Source organism: Gouania willdenowi, chromosome 16, assembly GCF_900634775.1.
Source record: "Gouania willdenowi chromosome 16, fGouWil2.1, whole genome shotgun sequence".
Lineage (NCBI taxonomy): Eukaryota > Metazoa > Chordata > Actinopteri > Blenniiformes > Gobiesocidae > Gouania > Gouania willdenowi.
In genome coordinates, this window is record NC_041059.1 from 10935995 (window position 1) to 10962490 (window position 26496).

At 39.7% G+C, this 26496-nt stretch overlaps 1 protein-coding gene across 3 annotated transcripts in view; it reads right to left on the reverse strand.

The window, feature by feature from the left end:
- Positions 1 to 12694, reverse strand: part of pou2f2b (POU class 2 homeobox 2b) — a 59851-nt gene extending 47157 nt beyond the window's left edge. For all 3 annotated transcript variants that reach the window (XM_028471376.1, XM_028471373.1, XM_028471377.1), the window contains exon 1: positions 11412 to 12694. In XM_028471376.1, coding sequence (XP_028327177.1) covers positions 11412 to 11511 — 100 coding nt within the window. In that variant the 5' untranslated portion in view covers positions 11512 to 12694. The remainder of the gene's footprint in view (positions 1 to 11411) is intronic.
- Positions 12695 to 26496: the final 13802 nt, after the last annotated feature.

Below are 26496 nucleotides of genomic sequence, written 5' to 3' on the forward strand. Positions count from 1 at the left end.
AAAGTCCCGCTGCAACCACGTCACTGTTTAGTCATTAGTTCAGCTGTCGTGATTGCGCAATTAATTTAAGACTTTTGAAACATTGATTTAAGACATTTTAGTGACAATTAAGGCCTTATTTTGAGATTCATTAATTTAATGCCTTTTAAGACTTTTTAAGAATCTGCAGGAACCCTGTTGTGTTATGGGGTTTAAAGTTTTCATCACTGGGTTTCTTTAGCTCAAACAAATATTAATTTATGTCCAATCTTTACTAAGACACCCCACAAATGTCCAAAAGCTTTTCTTTTTCAGTCCATCTCCTACACATCGTGGCCTTGTCTCACACTCTCCTCGCCCACTTCAGTGTGTCTTCATGTTCTAGGATAATCACAGACTCATTTAAAGTCACTTTTGTACTGTACCTCTGACTGGTGGTTAAGAGCACGACCGCAGACAAGGCTTTTATGGGTCTTAATGTGTCCTACAGACACTTTGGCAACCAGGCGGCTGCTGCCAAAGAAGTGAAATCAGAGTGAAGGAAGCAAAGAGGGCGAGAGAGAGAGAGAGACTCACACACACGGGGCCAACAACCATGGCGACTTAACCAGGCTGAAAAAAGGGGGAACGAAAGAGTATGAAAGAAAAGGGAGGGACAGAGATGTGTAGAACAAAATGGACAGAACATAACAGTGTCAAAAGGACGAACAGAGAGGTCACCTAGTCACTCGTCGCCCCTCCCTCTGCTCTGACCCTCCTCCCTTGTCCCCCTTTTGCAGGCGGACAAAAGGACGGAGGGGTGCAGTCCTTGTACCGAGGATGGAGGCGTTCACGCCTCCCTCTGTCATCCAACGCGTTCTTTCAGCTTCATATTCAAAAGCAGACGGGGTGATGTTGTCAAAGAACACATGATTAGTTACAAACTGATCCATTGGTATTGTAATCTAACAATTAGACACAAAAGAAACGTCTTCAATAGAGAAACAAAAAGTCCTTTTTGACATCAATTACCAAGCATGTAAAAGAAGTCCATCAACATATCAAAGTGCATGTTATAGTCCCTCAATAGAAAATGTTCAATCATCTTTTTAATCCTTTAATAATAATGAAAATAACAGCTGATAATAACAGTCTATTTTTCCACTAAGACTGATTTTAACTAAAATAATACTTTAATTTTTGTGCCCTGTACATAAATCATTATTGTAACAAGCATTACAAAGGATTCACATCATTATAACTATTATTATTATTAACCCCTTAAAGGTTCACCCATATTTCTGAAACAAACGCCTATCCAAGACATCACCATATTGGAACAATGTGTTTGAACCCTTTGGTGCACATGCATGGGGATGGTCCCTTTTGAAATATAACATAAGGTATGAGTGGAACTGAATTATTGTAGTATGAACATGAGTAGAATTATTTCCATCCTCGCCTGGCTTATTTTATCATTAACGATTAAAATTGTTATCCTAAATATGACTTGATTATATTTAATTTCTTGATTTGTTTACAGTTGCAAATCTGAAGATTTTTTTTGGGTACCCAATTATAACATCCAAACAAATGCTTTCCTACTGTCAAAATAAGTCCTCAACACAGGGATAAAAAGGAAAAAGCTTTGTCTTTATTTAATGTTTTAAAACATAAAGAAAAAAAATGAAAAACAAATGAAATGACAAGGACAGACCATTCTTTAGGTAAAAAGAAAAGCTTAAAGTGCATGAGAGAGTAAGAGGTGGAGAAGGTGGTGGAGTACAAGAGATTAATTTCAGCACCGAATGCCACTGCTCGGAGAAGGATGAAGAGCGGGAAGGATAGAGGGGATAAAGAGGAGGGATACCGCTGCCAGGAAAAGAGAGAAGTGCGATTAAACATGCATTTGACTCTTTTAAAGAGCTGAGGTGCTTTTGGAGAGTGTGTATGTGTTCCTATATGTATAAGCTCTGTGTGTGACTATGTGACATTGCTCATAGCAGACACGTCTGCAGCCTCCGCCTCCATAGCTGATCGCTAAGCACTCTGAGGCTGAAGGACAGCTGTGGAACCCCAAAGGTTAATAGGACCCCCTTTATTACCATAAATCTTATCAGCTTAATCAAACGAAGAGAAGGACTCCTGATTTAGTCCAGTGCTCTACTGGACAAAAGGGAGACACCCAATCAAACCATTGGATTTTATTGGTCTCTTTTTTTTTTATTACTATCCAAATGTTCTATAGCACATGAACAGGGTGGCAGAGGTGACAGCCTGAGGCAATCAGCAACAAAAGAAAACCGACAGTGGCCTGTAAAAACACAATGTTGGTCTGTAAATGAGACCACGAAGCTGTCAACAAACAGCCTGCATGCCCGGACCCTGAATAATTTGTAAACACATGGAGCTGCAGGCCAATGTAAGGTTGGGGAAGGGGGGGCTTGAGACTTCGCCTGGATGTTTGAATAAAATCGGACAATCCGGGTGAAGAAATGTTGGTGAAATGAGGCCCATCAAGTGTTCAATAGAACCAGCAGGGGACCCTGCGCTCATTTTGATGGAAGGGTGATTGGTAGCATGTGGCGATGACCACTCCAGCCCTGATCACCGCCACGCCATCACCAACTAAAGCATCCACACACATTCAGAGTGAGCGTCTCCCACATGGAGGTCAAGTGCTGTGGAGCTCTTTGTATGCACATCATCTGTGTGTCACTGGAGGAGAGATAAGGAGAGGCAACAGCAAAAAAAAGTATAAATCAATTCCTTTGCTCGAGTCATCTGGTTTGTATGTGTTTATTCCTGCTGATGTGTTGATTAACTGCCCACACACACACACTCCTATCAGTGAGTGTGAGTCCACAGGGTGATTAAAGTCTCAAGGTCTGATTAAGTGACCTGTTCACCCAGTCCTCGGTAAGGGACTAATGTTGGGCCATATTTCAGAGCACCGATGGCCAACTGGGCAAAATGACTCATCCAACATTGCACATTAGTGTAGGTGTGTGCATTTTTTTGTGTTTATAACAAAAACTTCCCAAGCAATGTCAGTTGACCATGATTTTTGCTAAAGGTAATGCCTCCTTGTTTAGAGTGTAAAATTGTGAGTAGTTGAAGCTCGGTTGTTTTTATATTTTACATAATAAATCTGGAAGTGATTTGAATCACATGATGTCACAGGCTGACCAAGATTTCATGTAGAAGTTTTTGCAGCAGCGATTACTGTCGAGGAGGAGACATGGGCATTACTTTGGATTGTTAAGCAAAAAAAAAAAAAACTTTGGAAAATGTTGCCTAAATGTTTTTCTGTTTAAAATATAATAATATCACTAATTAAAATGAACAACATCCAAACCATTAACACAGATTGTAAACCACTGAAGTATTTTTTTAGCTTGGTTTGCAGCCCCCCAAAATACACACAAAATTACAGAATTGCAAAATATTAGAATAAAAACTTAAAAGGACAACAAAAATACACAAAATTGCACTGAAAACACACAGGGTGACTACAAAAACAGAAAAAAAACCAAAATACAAAAAATGCCTTATCACACAAAGAACAACACAAATACACAAAATGACTCCAAATAGGCACAAAATAACAAAAATACACAAAATGCCTTGTCACACATAAAAAAACAAGACAAATAGACAAAATGAGTCCAAAAAGGCAGAAAATGACAATAATAAAAAAAAAAAAAAATGACTTCAAAATAGGGCTGCTCAATTAATCAAAATTCGATTACAATTTTGATTATTACACCCAACGATTACAATAAAAAAAAAGATTATTTAAAAAAATAAAAAAATAATTTTTTTTCGCTAAATAAAACAAACCCACTATTTTGGACATCTACAAAAAATAAAAGCTTGGCACACACGTTATTAATACTAACTTTGAGTTGTTTAATCTACGCACATGCAAGCTCCTCCCCTCTGCCCCGCCCCTTTCAAAGCTAGCATGCAGGCTAACACGTGGAAAGTTGTTGCTAGTGGTCTTGCAACATGGCAGGAGAAACGCAGCAAAAACACTTGGTAAACAAGTGGTAAGTCAAATTCTCTTATATGGGAACACTTTGGGTTTGATGATGGAGACACAAAGACACATCACGTGCAAGAAGTGTTTTGTTTTGATCAAAAGTGAAAATACCTGATTTTAGTGTTTGAAGGATTTTATTTATGTTTAAAGAATATATTTTATGTTTTTTTGTACAAAAAATAAATAACTTTTTGGTTGACAAATAATCGTGATTTAAATTATGACTAAAATAATTGTGATTATTAGTTTTTCTATAATCGAGCAGCCCTATTTTAAAATAAAACAAAACAACAAAAACACAGAGGATTTTAACAATAATTTACAAAAACAACAGTAACACAGACAACAAAAATTTTAATATAAAAATTACCGTAAAATATGCACTATGACAACAAAAACACAAAAGAAAACCTTTATTTCCAGTTGAAAATGCGGCCCTCGGATCGGACAATCACAACTCTGTAGCCCCCGCTGCGATAAAAGTTGCCTATCTCTGCTGTAAACGATGCTGTGTCACTTATTAAGAACATAAAAGAAAGCTCCTGAGTATTGACTGCCTTCTCAGTGAGAAGTGTTGCTTATACGAGAGCAAACAGTAGATAAAAAGTTGCATTATTCCAGCTGGCAAAACGCAACCATGCACATCAGCACACACACACACACACACACACACACACACACACACACACAATAATAAGATACATTTCCACAGAGAGTGACAAAACAAAAGCAAAGTCTCTCAACTCTAGTAACAATCACTTAAAAAAGGAAGTCCTGTGCTCGCTGTGACTCGAGGTTCTTTTAAATCTCAACCCAAAACATTTATGTTCATAATAACTTTAAGAAATATAATTTATTCTTTATATAAACTTAGGTATGTAGGGAAAATTGTAAACATTCTTTTACTAAAGGCGTTTGCATGGTTTTCTTACCGTGTCCATTTGAGAGAGTCTTAATTGGTACATGCATGATTAAATGCGAGCATATAAAGGTCATTGTGAGGTGAGCGTGTGTGTGTGCGCGAGCGTGTGTCATCAGCTCTCCTGTTCTCCAGGAGAAACTCAATAGCACTCAGTGCTGCTAATGAGCAATGGGACCTCATCAGCATTAATACTACATTATTCCCAAGAAACACACACATCAGTGTAGACCAACACATTAGCATATACGGTAGAGATATAAACACCAGCCTGCAGTGCAAAATCCAATAAAGAGTTAAACGGTTAATCGGATTAAAAGGATTCTTTAAACCTTGGAAAAACACAAACACAGCAGAACAACAAAGCAAGTTAGAGTACAAAGCAAAAACGCACTGAAGAAAAGCTGAGTGAGAACCATTTCTAATTGTTTTTGAAAATAAAAGTAATATATGACCTAAATGAACTCAACTGTGTTTTGTAAAGATATATTTAATGTCACAGAGTTAAAAAAAAAAAAAAAAGTAGAAACCTGACGTTCTTAAAGCCTGGAGTGTTTTTAATCATATCCTGGGATGGCGATGTTAGTCTCATTTCATAAAAGCATCAGTTAAGCATCAGACGTCACTGCCGGGCCTTTGTGGGCTCTTGTTACATTGTCAAACTCTGCAGCGAGAGTCTAATATACGTAAATAGACCAAGCGATAGCCCATTAGCTCCTGAAGCATTCTCCCATCAGCCGGCTTGCATTCAGAGCCCCTTGGCTGCCTCATATACTGCAATCTAATTCTACAACCACAGGGAGAGGAAGAGAGTGAGGGAGAATTGTATTGTGACGGAGAGCAGAGAGCGGGAGGAGAAGAGGAAAGAAGAGGAGAGAGAGAGAGGGGCCACGGAGAAGGAGAGAGGTAGTTTAATGCAATAAAGCATGTAGTATTGACATCTTTCTCGTGTCTATTGATTCCCCATTATGTTGCTAACAAACCCAGGTTGACATTTTGTCATTTGCAATCATGTTAACACTGCGACTCGCACACTCCCTTCTAAAAACCGATCTATACCTACACACACACACAGTGTTGCACATGCGCTACACACACAGGACACGGTAAAGATCCTTGTTTACATCAAACGTAAGGACTCTGATTTTTAGTGATCACCATCAAGTTCTTATCTAAAATCTGGCCCGATCTGACATGAAAATACCTCTGCGTAGTAATTCCAGCTAGTTCATTTTGTCTTCTGTTTTGAAATATGTTAAGGTTTCATTTTTTCAGACAACTTTTTTCCAGGATATTTATTTTTGAAACTGTCAGTCTTCCTCAGAGGCGTCTGCTGATTGCTTTGATGTGTCTTTATAGCTCCACTGAATGTATTGGGACCATATCACACATTTACACACAATTCTTCCCCAGATAACAAGTGACTAAATGTGTAGCAAGTGTCGCAAACATGTCCAATTTCACTGAAAATCTTGTTTAAAACCTTGCACTATGTGTTACGGTTCCACTCGTGATCATGTAAAATTAATAACATAAAAATAATAAAATGTATAAATATTGACCCTATTTAGTATGTTTTTGTACACTTTTCGAAAGTTCACTAGCCAGTAAAGTCATCTGACAGGGAAAGACAAGTAAACTGAAACAGTGGATAGATCGTAAAAGTAGACAAAAACCCAGACACAAAATTGACAATGTGTTTGTTTTGGACTTACCTGAAAAAAAAAAAAAAAAAAAAAACTCATATGTTCGCTACAAAAAAAGTTATGAGCAAACAATGAACCCCCCGGTGAACGTATTAAGATTTTATCAACCAATACTAGAGCTTTGGAAATCTGAGGTGTATTTATGTGTTAAAGAGTTGATTTGTCAGTATATGGTAGGAGATAGAGGTAAATGGTGTGTGACAGGGTGCATATATAGCTGAGATGATGTGAATCTGTGTGTGCCACACAGTGGAAGAGTTAAAAAAAAAAAAAAAGCGGCCCACACACTCTCTCCTTGATGTCTCTTCACATTATATCATGTCGTATCAGGGTCTGCACTGTGAGGGGAAACCTGTGGTTTCACCTCTATGTCCCATTAACTTTTCATACACCAGTTAATGCTGATGGCTTCACAAACCACTTTGCTGCACATGTGTACACACACACACTCACACACACACAGAAGCAGTTCACACCAGCTCTGACCTGCACCTTCACAGACACAATGCCATTAAAAATAGAACAAAACTGGATCAGTTAGAGCAGCCGTGGTATCCAGGCGGAAAACGATCAAACACATTGGTTTTATGCTACTGTATATATATGATAGTGCGTCTGTTTCATGTGTGTGTGTGTGTGTGTGAGGAGTGTGTGTAAGTGAGTGCCCCAACAGGGTCTGTGCATGAGTGCTTGAGGCCTGTTGTAACATGAAAGCGAATGAACACACATGGGGGGCCAGAGAAGGGTCAGGTGGGGCTGAGTCAAACACTCTCGCTGTGACCTTTGACCCCACAGAGCTTTGACGCAAAAGAGTCATAGAAGATTCCTTCAATTCAAAGTTAACAGTGGAGCGTTCTTGTGATTATGTTGGGAGGAAGTTGGGGTGCAAAGAGAGGATCTGATGAATAGGACACAAAGATATACAAAAAACAGAAACATCTGTGGAGTCTGAGGCATGTTTAAACTCTCCCAGCCTAAACAGTCTCAGGTGAGATATTTTTCCTGTGTTTTTCTCTGCTCTCATTTCCGTAGCAACAACATTGCAGTGTTGTTTGCTTTCTGACAGGCCGAGCTGACCCTGCACTCATTTAAAAACAACCCTACAGAGTCAGAAAAGGACAGTGCTTTTCTACTGCACCATCAAAATAGAATAAAATCAGCATAGCATTGTGAATCACTGTTATCCTCCCTCCGTCTGAGGAACTCAGCAGCCCGTGTACACACATCCCATTCATTTGCCTGCTTATTCACATGCTGGTCCGGGACACTGCGTTGCAACATAATGGCACATCCGTGGTATACGCTCACCTCTAGTGCCTCAAACTGGGTTTTACCTCGGCCTCCTCGTTTTTCATTCTGTCATCGACTCTTACTTTCACTCGCTTCTCTCTGGCCTCTCTTTCCACATTTTTTAATCTCAATCTGACATTAGCCATTTTTCAGAATGTGCCGGACGAAAACTCTTCCTGCTGGGCTTCCTGCTCTTGCCTCATTCTCCCTCCGACAACTCTCGCTTCTGCTGTATGTGTACATATGCAGAGATTCAGCAGGTAACAGGTTCCCTTTCATCCCTCTCCATCCATCCCCTCGCTGTCACAGTGTTGACTCAGTGTGTGTGTAAGGGTGAAGCACAAAAATCAAAGGCGTTCTATCTGATCTGGAAAAGAGCTATAGGAGAGTTAAGTTGTACTGACTATTAGGGAAGCTTCTCAATCGTCTAAATCATGGTAATTCCAAGAATCATAGTAAGCAGGTGAAGTTTTTGTATCTCCTTAATTTTATTTGTAAATTTGTCTTAAGCGGGGTACACTTTTCTCCTACGTGAAAAAGTGACTTGGAACGCAACCTGAAGTCGAAGCTCCTACTCAGTAATTCCGGAAAAATCTCTAATAATATACGGGTTAGCCATGTTTGAGATATTTCCGCATGCTTAACTCAGAGAACGCAATTCTAAACTCGGAAAGACTGAGTTCCGAGTTGTCTTGAACACATCATTATGTGTTTCTCCACTTGTGTCGTGATTGATCACAATCAAGGGGTCATGATTGGGGAGTCTTCTCTTTGGCTTTCCCCACACACACACACACACGAAGAGTTTTGGTCATAAATATTGAACCAGTTAACATTTACGATTATCCCAACACAGGGCAGACAATTATCAGGACAAATTCACTCTTGACACACTTCAGACCAAAGGATAATCTTATTAACATGCAATAATCTGGCAATTGCCATCCTTGGTTGAAAAGTGGTAAAATCGGTAGAAAAACAGCCCAATTATCTTTATATGTGTCACCCGCATTATTCCTTGGAATCCCATTGCAGAAGTTACCAAGCAGCAAATCTACAAAACAAGAGTTTCATTTAGCTATTACATCAGATAATATTACCCTCTAATTAGTTTGCCAATGGCTGCTATATTGCCCATTACTATGTGGTGTCCACAAGGCTAAAGAATTGGATTCTACTTTTGTTAATCGCGGTGTGCATGGCACTAACACAGAGCACCATGGTTACACTATAGACACGTCGTCAGAGGTTAATTGGAGTCTTTAAATTAATCGTAGGAGTAAACCTATGACTGTTGGGTTTTGGGTAAATTGGGATAGGCTCCAAAGCCCCATAAAATAAAATAAAGGCTACAGCGCAGTGGTTTTCAAACTTTTTTGGCTCAAGTGCCCCCTTTGTCCGACTACAATATTTTGCTAATTTCAGCAAGTTCATTTTGTTTTCTTTTTTTTAATAATATTTTATGGTTTTTATTTATTCAGACAAATTTGCTTTCGGACATTTGATCTCCTGACATGTTTCGACTGCCAACTGTCAGTCTTCCTCAGAGGTGATTGCTTTTATCCCTACAATTTCTTTCATAAGAAAAGCATCAAAACATCTACGATCGCTTTCACGCGTCCTTATGAGTTCTTTCTGGGCGCAGGCCACGCCCCCTGTCTCTCACCTCTGAGGAAGACTGACAGTTGGCAGATCAAATTTTCTGAAAAATGTCTGAATAAATGAAACCATAACATATTATGCTCAATTCTAACCAATATTATGAATATCATAACATAGGCATCGGCCCTTGGTCTAATTTTATGCAGCCCCCAAAGTAAATGTACAAAATGACAGAAAAATACACAAAACAAGAGCAAGAATACATTAAAAACACAAATAATTACATCATTGTAGGAAAATACAGTAAGACAAGAGAAAAACACAGAAAATACTCCAAAACACACAAACTACAAAAATTAACAAGACAACAGTATCAAACAAAATTATTCAGAAAAATATACAAAATTACAGAAAATAACAAGAGCACACCAATAGACTGGAAAAACACAAAAATGACTCTGCAAACCCACAGAACTAACAAAGAATCAGACCAACAATAGAAATACACAAAAATTACTCCAAAAATGCTAAATGACAGCAGAAATACACGATACGACTCCAAAAGACACATTTTACAGGAAAAATACACAAAAGGACAACAGAAATGCACAAAATGCCTCACAACGAGCAAGACAACAACATGAATGAGAGAAAAACACAAAACTACTAGATAAACTCTTTGTTCTTTCATGTATTAATGCTCAGATCACTCATTATTCTAAATGCTGACATGTTGATCATGTGGCCCTCCAATCAAACAAACACAATTTTGTGGCCCAGCTGTGATAATAGCTGCCTACCTCTGCTGTAGTGTATAGCAAATAAATGGATGCTTGGCCATGCAATTGGTGGGACTGTCCCTTTAAGAGTCCATTTAACGGCCAATGCACATTGGACACCAACTGCACTCAATAGTCAGCAGCTCTCATTATGTGCATTCATTAACTAATGACTAATCTAAACACTGGCTTGTCAAGAGTGACCCAATTTTACCAATTTCAAGACAACAACCCTAAAGTAGTGCAACACAAAGCTACACAGCTGTTGCACGCCTGCCACCAGCAAAGAAGCTCAGAGGCAGAACCCTAACACACACCACACACACACACACACACACACACACACACACACACACACACACACACACACACACACACACACACACACACACACACACACACACACACACACACACACACACACACACGAGTCCTTCTTCCACATGAGCGCAGATGTAACACAGACGGCGCCTCGGCCACAACGAAGACCCCCCCCCATCCAGCCAGCGTTCACCCATCCTCCCAGCAGCAGTGCAGCGGCCCAGAAGTGGGACGGATGGAGAGATGCTGCCTGTCACATGTGTACGTAAAAGCAGAAACCAAGGTGCGATCAGATGTCTCCCGTCTTTTCCATGTGTTTACAATAAAGCACCAAAATAGAGAAGTAGATGGAATAAAAAGAGGAGAGAAGAGAGAGGGGTAAACTGTGTGCAGCATCCCTCTCCTTCTCCTCTCTCCCTGCTTCCTCCTCTGGCCCAAGAATCGATTCTCGCAGGATCGATAAGTTGGCATGAATATTCCCTGCCTGTCGAGAGTCTAGTTGGGGAGAGTCTGAGGCTGAGGCTCAGGCGCAGGCAGTGGAGGAGCGGGGAAGGACCGAGCGCAGACACCGGAGAGCTGAGCGCGTCCACCCGGAGCGGACACACACGGAGCGGCATCTCTCAGCAGCATGAATGGAAGAAATATCTAGATTTCAATCCGCAGCTTTTTTGGTGTGATTTTAAAAGGCGTTTTAGAATATGAGTGTGAGTGTGTGTGCGCGCACCGGCACCGAGGCACCGTGCAGACCCGGGGGAGGAGGTGTACAGAGGAGGAGAGGAGAGGAGGCTTACCGGAGTGGGATCGGAGAGCCAGAGGGGACTTGAGACGCCAGGCGCTGAGGTCAGGGGCAGTTCTCTGAAACACGAACGGCACCGGCAGGGGCACGAACATGGTCTTCTTTGGGCTCGGGTTTGGATGAGACAGAAGGGGTGAGAAAGGTTCTATGATCCTCCTCTGGAACTTCTGCGTCTTCACAGCTGCTTTGGTGGTGGAGGCTTTGGTCAGGCGGAGAGCTCTTGGTCGTTAGGTGTGTACACATGTAGCCCAGCTGCATGCGCACTTATATTTACATGCGAGGGAGTCGTTTTTTTTGTGTGTAAATGTGCATAGAATAAATAGATCAGAGCCTTTTCAATGATCCCTTGAGAGAGTTTTAGACACACAGACGGACAGACTTCTGACTGCTGTAAAGGTTGTGGTTACAGGCCTATATAGAGGTGCTCTTAATAATATAAATACAGCTTCTCTGTTAAAGTCTTCTGTAGGCTTTAAAAAGGCATGAGAACAGTCGGCTACAGCATCTATTCCGCCCTGGCTTTGGTTCGTCACTTTAAAAACAGCAAACACGGACAATAACACACAACAACAGACACAAAGTGTGTTCCAAAGGCCGGCAGAAGTTTACAGATCTCTCACCAGATCTCTGTAGTATTTGGTTTTCTCTTATATTTGGTCTCTAGCTGCACACCTGCACCCGCTCCGTGCATGGAGGAGAGGCTACAACACGCGTCCACACACAAGGCAGTGGACCGATAACATAACAGCAAAGTAGAAAGGCTTGATTAAAAGGCAAATAAATAAACAGCAGGTAAATAAGCAAATAAACAAACAAGAGGGGGGAGGTGATTTTAAAAGAAAGCACGCACACAAACCGAACGTGCGCGCCTGGCTGTGACGCTCCTCCTTCCGCTGTCTGTCTGTCACACGGCAGTAATTAAAACGCAATCAATCGATAGATAAATAGATAAACAAATGAATAAATATATGCATCCGATGAATATTTAAATCATAAATAAATAAGCGATAAACAGCAGAGATGTGTAAACGCATCCGCAGAGTCCGATCGCACCGTCGCGGTTTTTTCTTTTCTTTTTTTAATCCTCTTTTTCTTTTTGTCTTATCGGATCACTTGCCCGTCTCCGTCCATCCGTCTGTGTGTCTGTCTCTGTCTGTCTGTCTGTCCCGCGGTTGTTATTATTTTTAAATATATATATATATATATTTGGGAACCCCAGATTGCGCTGACTGGACCCAGGCTCCCTTGTAGCGATCTGCCACTGGACTGGCCGCAACATTGAGGCGAACGAGGACCCGCTACTACTCACACATCTCCCCCCCCCAACCCCCACCCTCCTCCACCACCACCACCACCACCGCACCTCCCCCAGCCCTCAATCCCTCCCTCCAAACACACCCACCCCCATCTTGCTCGTTTTCACTACCGCTGCAAAAGGTATCCTGTATTGATTTCTGGATTTTTCTCCCTCTTAATAATACTCGCCTATAATGATGCCAATGGTGATCAGTGCATTACCGCCACCATGGCTCCTAGGGAAGGGATGGAGGGCTGATATCAGAGTCCAATGGGTGATAGGTCCTTATATAGCTCTAATGCTGACCAGCATTCCCAGTGTGTGCACCCAATTAACTTATTTCATCAAGCCATGCTGTGTGCACTGAAGGTGGATCATTATGTTATAGTCACTGCTGCTACTGAGATGATCAGGAATAAATGCAGTGAATGGAAATCACCTGGTCCTGAAGGGCTGCTGTTCTACATGGTTGAATAACGTAGTGTTTATCAACCTTTGGGTTCACCTGGGAATAAATTGGGTTCACCCGAAATGTCAAGTAATAATAAAAAGAAAACAAAAACTGATAAAAATGTTTTTTTTTAAAAAAAGAAAAAAGCTATTCATTTTCAAATGAAAACACCATACACAATCTCAAACAACTGTATGCTATACTTTCACTTTCTCAAATATAAATCTAAATCAAATAAAATGAGTTCCACTGGTAAATCTCGTCACTTTGTACTCTAATCCTACTCTGGATTTGTAACAGTATAACAAACATGTTATACCAAAAATTTGTGATACAAAAATTTGTATCCCAAAAATTTTGGGAACCATTGGAATAACATCATTCTCCAACACACCTGAATACAGTTATCAGATTATTATCATCGTCAGGGCTTTTGAGAAGCATGAAAACACACGTTACAATTACGTTGTCCTGTAAGTTTTGAGAATTTAAAGCTTACAAGTTGGCAGCCACTCCAGAAATATATTGAATATATATATATATATATATATATATATATATATATATATATATATATATATATATTGGAAGTGCAAACCAGGGTACATTAATGTTGAAATTCCTCTTTTTCTCCACCTGAAATCTTTGGCCCACTTAAGCCCAAACTGGTCCGTGTTTAGCCCCTGAACTAAAATGAGTGACACACCCCTGATCTAAAGGTAATAAAGTAAGTAAAACCAGTTTTCACTTCCAACACAATACCGATATTTCGCCTTATGCATCAGCCAATACCGTTATTGATCCAATTTGCCAACAGCACAAGTCAAACATAATTTTACTACTTATTTTTCTAGTGTGGAATGTTAAAAAAAGAAAAGGCTTGATCAAGTGATATTACTCAAACAGAGAACAACAGTCAGCAACAAAGTACGAGAAAAAAACTGACCTATTTATTATCAACCAATCTGAACATAAGAATACTCTACATTTGAATAAAATAAATTAGAAAAAAAAATTAGAAACATAACCTCAATAAATCCATTAAAAACTAAAATTATATTTCTAAAGTGCAAAATAACCACTAGCACTAGTGTAACAAACAAAAGCATATTCTACAACGTATCGGACTGCTTATAACACAGATCTTAGATGCAGGCTGATATAATCTGATACTACTTTTTTGCTGATCAATATTTGGGCACCCTTGAAAACAAGTGCAGAATGTAAAGGAAGTGTAAAACTACAGATTAAGAATCTGAAGTGCTTAGCAAAGGAAATATAAAAGAAACAGTATGGATGTGCTCTTCCATCATCCACATCCTTTGGTCCAATGCCAGCCTCCCCAGCACACCTTTCCTCCCATTGTGACCTCTCCCTCTCAGGCACTGGCATGTTACGCGCTGTCAATTACAGGCCAGCATCAGTCAACGCACCACGCTTACACAACAGATTATTGTCGATATAGATTTTTAACTAGAAAAATCTATAGCCTAAACATGCCAGTCAATACGGACAAATCGATGGACCCGAGATCCCCGCGTCCCGGAGGTCTGCTTGTTTCTGCAGGTTATTGGGTCTTTTTTAATGGAAATTGCCACTACCATAAATTATTATCCTCTCATCATTAGGCTTGTCATTTACTCAGTGATCATAAGACAGCAGGCATGTTGTGTATATATAGAAAAATGCCAGCTGCACGCTAAGATGTTCTATTTTAATTATGAAAAAATGTGTCATTCTCTGTGGTGGACAGCCATGGTTTTATTGTCCTTCTCCCTCCGCCTCACGTATGACAGATGACATCCGCAGGTCTAGTGAGGGTGAGGAGGAGGATGGGAGGATGAGCGAGGAAGAGGAGAGACAGAGAGGAGAAGGGAGGTGAGGCCAGGGAAGGAGAAGGAAAGGAGGAAGGAAGCAGTGACTAGTTGTCCTTCAAAGACCCCCTTCTCTCCACAAGGGGACCTGTGCGCGCCCCCTTTCCCTCCTCCCTTTACTCCTTCCAGACAAAAGCAATTATTTCTTGTAGAATGTAGTGTGGCTGTGCGCGTCTGTGGAAGAGAGGGATGGAGGGAGGGTGTGTAAGATTGAAAGAGGGGAAAATAAGATGGTGTTGGAGGGGTGAGGAGGATGATGAGGGGGGAGGAGGAGGTGAGGGTAACAGCATCCACCCATTTGTCCTCCTCGCACCAAACTCTTCGCTTTTCTCCCATCTGGCACAGCCACAAAGACACAGTGCAGGAAAACGATCATCTACGCACTAACACACACACATGTAGAAGAAGCACACATGTAGAGCCCAGGTGGTCACGCAGATGGATGAGATGTTCAGATCTCCAGCATCCAACCTGATCCAACTTTTAGGGAAGACCAAAAAAAAAAAACCTCCTCTCTGTCTACTCTTTAAATGTCAAGTCTACTCTCCATCCTCTACAACAGTTCAACTTCAACACATTGAGGCTTCTTCAACACGCATATATTCTATTTACTACATGTTTATCATGGACCTTCATACAAAATAAAATGCATTATAATTATATTTACAAAGAAGATTATTTGAACTGGTCAACAAAGATTATATCAAGAAAAGATCAAATACTCCCATCATATCCACTCGTACAATACTCGATTTGCTTTAAACACCAATTGTCCTAATACTTACCTAATATTTACAAATGTATGTCTTTTTTTAACTTACGGAACAAATTGCCTATGGGCCTGAAAGACATGTTAACTTTACGCATATTTAAAAATCTTTAAAATCATATTTTTACCCATTAATGTATATATCATGTATTTTTTATTGTATTTGTCGGTGTAATGAAAATGTGTCTTGATGTACCTTTTTATGTAATGTTTCTGTATATTTTTAACTGTTCTTATACAATAATAATAATAATAATAATAAATATAATGCATTGGTATATTGATATCGGATTGTATTGGTATATTGATATCGGACCGATATCCGATATCAGCCAGAAAACAAATATCGGATTTTATGGAACAGCATCTAAATCTCTGATATATTATATTAATTCAATTGTAGAATACTGTAAATATTATGTTGAAGGTTAAACATTATGTAACCAACTGGTTAATAATAAATGGGTCAGTTTTTCTCATCCCTACTGTTGCTGACTATTGTTCTCTGTTTAAGTAGCATCACTTGATTAAGCCTTTTCTAACATTTCACACTACAAAATAAGTAATAAATGTTTGATTTGTACTGATATCGTATGAGATCAATGTTGGTATCGGCCAATACCCAAGGTTGCAATATTGGTATCGTATCGGAAGTGAAAAAGTTGTACTAGAGTCTTTTTTTATGGACCCCAGGAAGATGAGCACCACCACGGTGGAAACTAATGGGGATCCAATGATCTAATGAACAAATATTCTCTAGTTCTGCCTTTTTTTCCAAAAAACCTGCAACATCCAGAAAACTTTCTTTTATAACTAAGATTCATTTTGGTTTAGTTGATAAACAGAAGCTCATCTGTTAAATCAGGCTTTCTAATAGCATCATGTGCATCAAGAAACCTTGGCCGTACACGTCCCTGTCTGCACTACGGCCCTTTTCTCATCTCTTAGGTCACTTTTGAGAGATATACTATACTATAGAGAAGCTATAATTTCTCAGATGCCGTGACCCATTTGTTAACCATTGGACAGATTTGTCCACTTTTTAATAACAGAACTTGGTAATAAAATGTTTATTTACAGCGTAATTTAACCCACCTACTGAGACATGATGAGTTATTTACTTCACCTATTGGTTACGAAGCTTTGGCCGATTGGTGAAAAGAGAATAGAAAAAATGGTCACGATATTTACACTGTTTGGTCCCTTTCTCTAAAACTGACCACCTCTACTTGTCCAGTGCCTATAGGGCCCCCTACAGCGCCTGTCCCCGTCTCTATAGCCTCGGTCCCCAGAGACCACAGAGGAGAGGACCACAAACCCAAATAGATAGAGAGAGAGAACCCTTGGGGGCACTGCAGCTAATATCCCCAGTGGACCGCTCTCTCATTGGGGACCCATCGTGCTGATTGTCCACCTCCCAATCCAGCCAGCGACTTGTATGGCTGCTTTCATTGTTTTCTGTGCTCTATCTTCTCACTTCACTCTTCTCCCTTTAGTTCTGCTTCATTTTTCAGTAAAAATTACAGTGATGGATTTAACACTGGATACAGGGGACAAGCAGAAAAGTTGAAAGACTAAGGTATTCTTTTCTATAAAAAACATATCTCATATGGTCATTGTTTATCTGTGACTACATCCATTTAAAGGAGAGAAATATAATACATTTTCCATATAAATTAAAAAAAAAAGGATGAGTGGCATTTTTATAATGCAATCAATATTTTTGTTGTTATCAAAACATCTCTCTCTGCATTTTGTTTTATAAAACTACTGGTTTTTTAAAGTTCATTTTGTGTTCGAATTGTACTAAAAAAATAATAATAAATAAATATCAGTGACTGTACATATTTATTGTACTCTTAACGGTCTGTAAACATTTCTAAATAAGTGTATTATGAAAAAAAAGCTACGTTTTTGCTTCTTGAATGTAAAACGTTCTAGATTAGTCTTTATTAATTTTACTTTTTGAAATAAAAAACATGTTCAATATTCCACAGTATGCTATTGAGTTAATTATTCTGGTCGTTATTATTATTTTAAATTTAGTAAAGTAAATCCAAAACTTACAGCAAATAAAAGCTGGCAGCTTAAACCTTAAAACAAATTGTGATGTCATCTTTATCCATGTTTCTCAAAGTTGTTGAACAATATCACACACATATATAAACTATATGTATATTTATAATATTTACTAAGAAAACACACCTTTTAATGTATTATCAATCAGAAAGATTGAAATATCAAACTGCTGACATCAGCTTGTAACAGTTTGATTTTGAATCAAATTTACATTTTAATACTTTATTAACAAGGGTGTGGATTGTTTCTTTTTTTCCTACCCCTAATAAATATTTTTTTCTTTTTAACTCTAAAATGTCTCAACAACATGGCTTTTTAATGATTCCAAGCAAATACTGTATATTCATTGAAATCAATTTGTTGAATTTCTCACAGCAACACGTTTTCTGTAGGTTGGTATACACGGCATGAAATATTCTTCCAATCAGAAAGAAGCAGAAGTTTCCTCAGGCTACACATTAGCACTACCACAAGCCATCCATTAGTCATATTGTATATTGCACTCTTGGTAATTGCCTGTTATTTATTTTTGAATGATTGATTTGACTGGATAAAAACACAGTTTGAATACTGTACAAGATCTTTATTGCAACTGATGTGAGAGGAGTAAAAGGCATCGAGGAGGTCGAAACCTAATGTCATTCCTCTAATGCAGGGTTTTTCAAATGGGGGTACGCGATGGCACTAGATGGGGGTACTTGAGAGTGGAAAATGAACAAATGTGAGCATGAAAAATATGGATTTTACAATCTTTATTTTTAGTTAAAAATGATAATCATAGTAATAATAATGGAAATTATCTTGATTAGAACAGGAAATGAAAATACAACAGTCAGTTTTAATCCCACACCAAGTGGGAGATGACAGAAAATGATAAAAACTATAAAGATAAATCTATTCTGGAGGCACTAAATCAGTGTTTTTCAATATTGGGGTCGTGATCCCATGTGGGGTTGTCTGGAATTTAAATGGAGTTGCCTGAAATGTCTAGTAGATGATAAAAAATAATTTTAAACATATTCTTTAAATTTAAAACAACGCATAACATTTACTGTATTCTATACTTTCACTTTCAAAATAAAATGCACTATATATCTGAGCTAGCTCAACTGGTCACTAATCCTGGCTGCTCTGTATTTGTAACACAGTAAAACAAACATGATCAGAAACTAATTCCAGGAGAAAAAGTGTCTTTGGGGCCACCTAAAATGTTTTATATGAAAATTCCACTTATTTACACAATGATATTTAAAAATGTCACAATTACTGGTATTCTGAGGAAAATGCTGTAGTTGGAAAAAAAGGGGGTACTTGGATTCAGAAATAAGAGAAAGGGGGTAGGCTACTTGAGCACTGGTCTAATGCTCAGTCAGAACCCTATAGCTTGGAGCAGTGTTTCTCAAATGGGGGTACGTGTACCCCTATGTGTACACAATGGCACTACAGGGAATACTTGAGAGAGAGAGAGAGAAAAGTTAACAAATTAAAGCATTAAAAGTGGCAGTGGCTATCCGTACGGTTGCCGTATCAATATACTGACATTCTATCCCTACGCAGCGCCCCTCATTGGCCAGTTTAGGTCACGTGACTAAGAATAAACCTAACCCTAAAAATGGTTGCGATATATAGATATAATCTATCCCTAACCCTAAACGCTACCAATAGCACCGGGGGTTGTCCGTACGGCAACCGTACAAATATCAAAAAAAGTATGGGGTTTATTCTTAATTCTAATCATACTAAGTATTACCAGCCACTCATAAAATGACAACAAAAACACAAGAAAATAATATACTGAATAATAAAAACAAACTACAACAATATGCACAAAAAAGAGACAAAAATTTCCTATTACCAGCAACACACAACGACAAGAAAGATAATGAATGAGAAAAAAATACACAAGATCATTACAAAACACAGAAAAATAACAGAGAAACATGCAAAACGCTAAAAGAAACAACCAAACGACACCAAAAACACACACAGAGAGAGAATAATTTAAACAATACCAACACACAAAATAAGAGAAAAATAAAACGGCATAATAAAAAGAACAAACACCAAACACGCAAAATGAAACAAAAAAAACGCACAAAATTATGATGGAAATGATCTTGATTAGAACATGAACTAGAAATGCAAAGGTCAGTCTTGGTCCCACATCGGGAGGGAAATGACGGAAATGATTGAAACGTATAAATCTATTCAGGAGGAACCAAATACTGTTTTATTCCACTCATTTACAAAAGAGAGAGATTCTTTAGAATGTTTATCATCACTCATTGATTCAATTATTATGCTCTATAGTTGTTTTTTCACAGAATTCTGAGCAAAATGTGCTAGTCGGACAAAAGGCGATACTTGAGCCAAAAAAGTTTGAGAACCAATGGCTTGGAGTTTGTGTGTTTGGTAATGTTGCATGGTGTGTGTGTGTGTGTGTGTGTGTGTGTGTGTGTGTGTAGGAGAGAGACCATCTCATCCTTGAGTGTTCACATCCATGTCATGGTAGTAGTTAAATTGTGATGTCATGTTGACAAACGAGTTGGTTAAATTAAATTCTCACTCATCAATAACGGTGTTGGTTGGGAATCAATAGCGGTCAAAAGTGGCGTCAGAGGCTCCGCCAGTGGCTTAACAAGGCTCTATTAGAATGGACACAGCTCTCCCACTGCCGCCCTGTCCCGTCGCAGCCACCAACGCACTCTTCTCATATCCTATCTGTGCGCACACAAACACACACGAACACACACAAACACACACACCAATAACTGGCAACAAAATGTAATATTCGCATAAGGCATGCTCTGACATGATGTATAGATTTGTCAAGATAATATGGATATGATGCATGGGCTTTTCTAAGATGTTTGGTACTGGCTTTGTCAGTGTGTGTGTGTGTGTGTGTGTGTGTGTGTGTGTGTGTGGGGGTGGTTGGAGGTGTGTGTTGTTTGTGCATCCTGGTTAGTGCCAGTGTGTGGGAAGGCACAAGATAGCAGCAGCTTTGGATCCCAACTGCCGAGTTCAGATCCAACCAAGATTTAGTCAATCCAGTAACACACACACTTATAAGAAAACACACACACACAAACCTGGGGAAGAAAGTGTTTTGTATGTGTAAATGTGTGTACAGTCACTCAACAAAGGCTCAAATCGACAACAGAAACGTTAGAACCTAAATTCAGAAACGGCACTACACACACGCGCGGAGACACCAAAAAAAAAAAAACACACACAAAGCGTGACCCGACAACACTATCTGCACAAATTGACTGACTGCACAACTTCCACCTGCACCTTTTTTCCTCCTTTCTTTAGTGAACAAGCAGCTGATCCAGCTAAAAACCCTTGTTCCTTGTGTATCCTTTGTCTTTTTATTAGTTTTTATTAACTTTGCTCCCTCTCTCTCTCTCTCTGTCAGCACTCTCAATAATCAATGCTGATATATTGCCAATATCCAGCTTGGTCCCTTATGACATCTTTCACTGAGGCTCTGTTATTGGGGCAGATTGGGCCAATGATTATGGTATTTATTAGAGATATTTATTATCTGGGTTTGCGGCAGTTCGCCTTGCTGGAGAGTTCCATGCCATCCAACTCTAAACACACACTTACACACAGCCTCTTTGGGGCTGTGTGTTAATTTACACTGGTAATATCAGACGATTATTCCCCTTACAGATAGCGTATAGGGTTATCTGCAGGTTGGGCACACAGCGGCTATAACCGTCTATGTATTCACTCACATTATAGAGTCCAGCGCACCTGCGCGTGTGTGTCAGTATGTGTAGATAAGTGGAGGTTCTTCACCCGCTGGTGCTGAGCAGTGTTTAGAAGCCAAAGGGAGGGTTGATGGGAGGGGTCAAAATTCAAAGAGCGCTTGGTCAGGGGAGGGGATGCAGGGGAAGAGGGGACCGGACAATCTGGCCTCTCACCTCTATATACACACACACACAAACACACACACGCACACACACACACACTCCCCCCAGGCCTCATCCTAACCCCCTCCACCTCCCTCCATCCCTCCAGTAGCCAAGGCCCCAGACGGTAATCCACCCCAGTACTCCTCATCCTTTCATGTATTGATTTCCTCTCCTGCACCACGGTTACATGTCGCACCCACGTCATTGGGACTCGGCTGCTGCTTCTACCCCCCCACCCCCACCCCCTTCTGCCTCACCCATACACTCCCCGCCCGCACCCTCCAAACCCTTCCAACACCATCGCAACAACACCAACAACTATACTACAGGTTGGGTGGGGGCAGACATGGGGAGGAAAAAAAAGAGTGAGATGGGACGAAAAAGGGAAGGAAAAAGAGGGGCAGATAAAGCACTGCAGTCATTCAGTAAAGCGACCATTTTACAGGCAGAGAAACAAACAGGAATGGAGGGAGCGAGAGAAACGACCAGGGGATGAAAATCTGCCCTGGGGGGGTTACAAAGGATATTGTAGAAATTATCAGAGTGCGACACATGCTGAGAGTCCTCCAGAGATTTATTTTGAATTTGTTTTTTGGTCAGAAATTCATCACGGTCAGAGAATGCCTGAGTTTCTCCTGATTTACACACAAAATTCATTAATAATGAGACACTAATAGAAATGAAACTTTAAGCATTTAGCACACCTGCTATTGATTTGATTATGAAATAGATTTAGTGCTTCCCACAAATGATCTTCTCATTTTGGAAATAGATTGTAATAACCTGAAGTCTGCAAAATTTAAAATAATAATACTCTTGAACTCTAACAGTGAAATTAATATTTTCGTTAGAAATTGAAATAATATATCTGAACTATTTTCTGGCAACAGAAACAATACAAATATTAACCACTTTAACCTATTTTGTGCTAATTAATGCTGAAAGATAGAAACTAAAAATAAATTATAAGGACAAAATATTAAAAATGTCCAGTAAATGTACAAAGAAAAATAAGTTTTATAATTGATAAGAGTGAGAAAAATACAAACTTCCATCTGTCATGTTACTGGACTGTATAACACAAAGCATACTTAATAATGTGGTCAGAGGGTGATTCATATCCATCAACACAAAAGAGAACAATTGACAAACTTTAACTGTCGTACATATTGTTAGTTCGAGTTGCATCAGTTTCTGTCATTTGGTAAAATCGTTTTCAGCTGTCGTTGTTGATCTGATGAAGACGTCCTTAGAGCGTATCTCAGTGTGTGTTTGTGTGTGTGTATGCGACACAACCCTGAGTGAACCAATGAAGTATGAATGAGGACTGGGAGAGCGATAGGTCAAGGTTATGTTTTGAGTGTATGGTGGACAAAGTATGTGTCTGTCCATGTAAGTGTGAGTTTAAGACCTGCGCGTGTGTATGTGCGTGTGTAGAAGTGCCGAGTCCGCAGGTTCTAGCTACTCATCTACAAAGCAGTTGGACAGAGTGACCAACAGGCAGCTCACGCCTTACTGTCACATTTTGTGTGTGTGTCTAAAATTCTATATTACATATAGCTTATTCTTTTTCCCCCATGTGTTTCTAACCAGTGTGTGTGCGCGTCTGTGTGTGTGTGTCGTGAGGCAATCCCTATCCGTGGCATCAGGGCAAACACAGGCCCCATCACTACAAAGCAAACAGCTGCTCAGCCCAGGGTATGAATTTAAAACCTACTTCTCTCACACATCTGCCATTGTGTCGCAGCTCTGCTCAACCCTGAAATGTGTAATTTCACTGATGTACTGATGCAAACCATAGGTAGAAAATGTAAACAATACACATACGTGTGTCACCATGTCACCTACATAATGACAGTCATCTGCGGTTTAACCATGATGGTAATAGTGCAGTTGAATGTTCAATGCAGAGAAACATGACTGTATAACTTTCTTTTTTCTCTCTCCTGTTGCAGACAACAGTTGCTCTTTCTTTCTTTGCCATTTTGAAAGCACTTACCTTAAGCGAATCTACACAGAGCAAATTGTAATTGCAATGTAGTGATGCTACATATGGCCTAGCCATTGTATGTTGTGCAAGACACTCAATTGTAGGCCCGAGATTGAAAAAAGCAGCAAATGACTTTAGAAAAGGTTACCACAATTTGGTCAAGTACAGAGGCCATAAAGAGAGAGCGCTATCAAGAGAATGTGTGCATTTGGACCTCGACACTTAAGCCAAGAAAAGGTCAAACACACTCGCACAAAGGCACACACACACAAACGAACGCGCGCACGTTGGCACTTCACAGAGATGTAAAAAGACATATATGTCTGTTCATTAGGGGTGTCACAATACATTATATCCTGATATTAAACAATACGATATACATTGCAATTAAAATATTGAAATATTTCACCTTTACAAGTACAAAATGGTATGAACTACAATTCATTTCATTTTTTTTAAACTTGTAAGAACAAGTAAATGGTAACCAACTGTAATTACCAATATCAAAAACAAGTGGTATGATCAAACTGTATAATTACATTTTTCAAAAAAGTTTAACATTTGCTAACAGATTCTGATTCTGTTTTTAAATTCATAAAAAACTAACCACATACATGTATGAAAGTGCTCAGTATGTTTTATGAAAAATAAAGCTAAAATCTATTGAGGAGTGAAGTAATTTAACAAGGTCTGATGTGGTTCACTGACACCTAGTGACAGGTGACAGGGCATTTACGTGATATGCAATTAAATGTTTTATTTCGTTAAAAAACACATTTCAAAAATCGATTTGGACATTTTTTGGATTGATACAATAATCGCACAGTGAAATATCGCGATAAATCGCTGAAACAATTTTTCTTACACCCTTACCATTGATGCACTGAAGCATATTTCACTGCACACACAGCTCAGCACATAGACTGTGTGTGTGTGTGTGTGTGTGTGTGTGTGTGTGTGTGCGCGCGTGTAAGCAGGCGCAAACACATATACACGTGGATACAGCCAATTAGGTCTACCACCTTCAGAGTAACACCAGTGGGCATGTAAGTCCAGCAGGCCCCGGAAACCTGACGCAGTGATAAGCCACACACACACACACACACGAACACACACACACACTCATGTAGGCTGTGCAGACCGTTTGAAACAGCGAGGCCAAGACAAAACCCTCCATCTCATCGCTGACATTTCCAGTACCCGACTATCTTTCATAAACCTTTGTTCACACACAAAGTGATTCATTCCTCAGAGATAAACATGTTCCATTCAGGGGTTCAGCTCACTCCCAGGGCCTCCTGATGCGCATTATAATTACATTATTGATTCTCTTTATATTTTGGGGGTTGAGCAACATTCAGAAGTGTGAGGAATAGAAATGTCTAAAACCAATGCAAACAAGTTTTATACTTAAATGTACTCTTTTCCTGAGATTGTGTCACCCGCACACGTTGTCACTATATTTCTATCTCTGTTTTGCTTGCACTGCTCTTCTCTCTATTAATTCACTGAGTCGTATTTACCTTAGTAATGTCACTTTCCACATTTACGCCCATCTCTAGGCTTTTTCCCTCCCTCTCTTCCTTTTCTCTTTCAGCTATTTTCTCCATCTCTGCCACTGTGAACGGTGGAACTGTGTGAGTGAGCGTGCGAGAGATTTAGAGCGGGGGATCAATAAGAAATTTAAAAATCAATGCACTTAGCACCAGGAAATCAATGGGTCTAATCGGGATGCCAATCGGCCCAGTCAAAACAATTAAGAGGGAAGAAAAATGTTTAACAACCTCCTCTTGCTTACATAGACACAGGGCGGGAAAAGAGAGAGAGTGGTGAAGAGAGCTGAAGAGGAATGAATGGAGTAGACGTAGAGGGATGCGATGGAGTGATATATGAGAAGGAAAAGCTCAGGAGAGGAAGCTCAAAGCTTAGAGCAACGAAGAGAGATCGCAGAGAAAGGCGGAGTGAGAGACAGAAATGAAGATAAAGGACAGTAAGGAGGAAGAATTTGATGCAGCGGCAGCTGGTCAGTCATCAAGGACAACAGAGGAGGAGGAGGAAGGGGAAAAAAGAAAAAGTTGAAGGATTTGGAACGGCTGGGCTCCAAAGGATCTTTATTCTCTATCCACACTTGTAGAATGAATATTGCCACTCTTTGTTGAAAAGAAAAAGGACACATGTATCAGAGCTTACGGTTACAAATAAGGTCACAGCGAGTGATCAGAAACACACAAGTAATATCCTTTTCCCTGGAAGTGATGCTGTTTGTTTCATCAAAGGCTCCCAAAACCAGCTGCTCCCAAAGGTCTGACAGTATACGGCACAGGGCTCATCGTCTCCAGACAGCCAATCAAGTGACAGCTCCAATCACCTCCAAATCAAACGAATAAAAAAATAAAAAAAGGAGACTTTGCTCCCGGTCAGAGTGGTCAATCATTCTGGATGTTTGTCAGCCTGGGCATCCAATGAGGATGCAGCAGATGAGCACAAGAATGGCGGCGCTTGCTTCTGGCTGGTGGTGGAGTAGTGGTGGTGGTGTGGTGGTGGTGGTGGGGGCTAATTTGGGGTCAATCAATAGATCTCCTCTCTCTCTATCTTCTGCCTACTCACCACGCTAAAATCAATGGGAAAGCCAATAGTTTCCCGCCCCAGTGTGGATTAGTGAACACACAACTAATCAGCAAGTCACTGAAACTG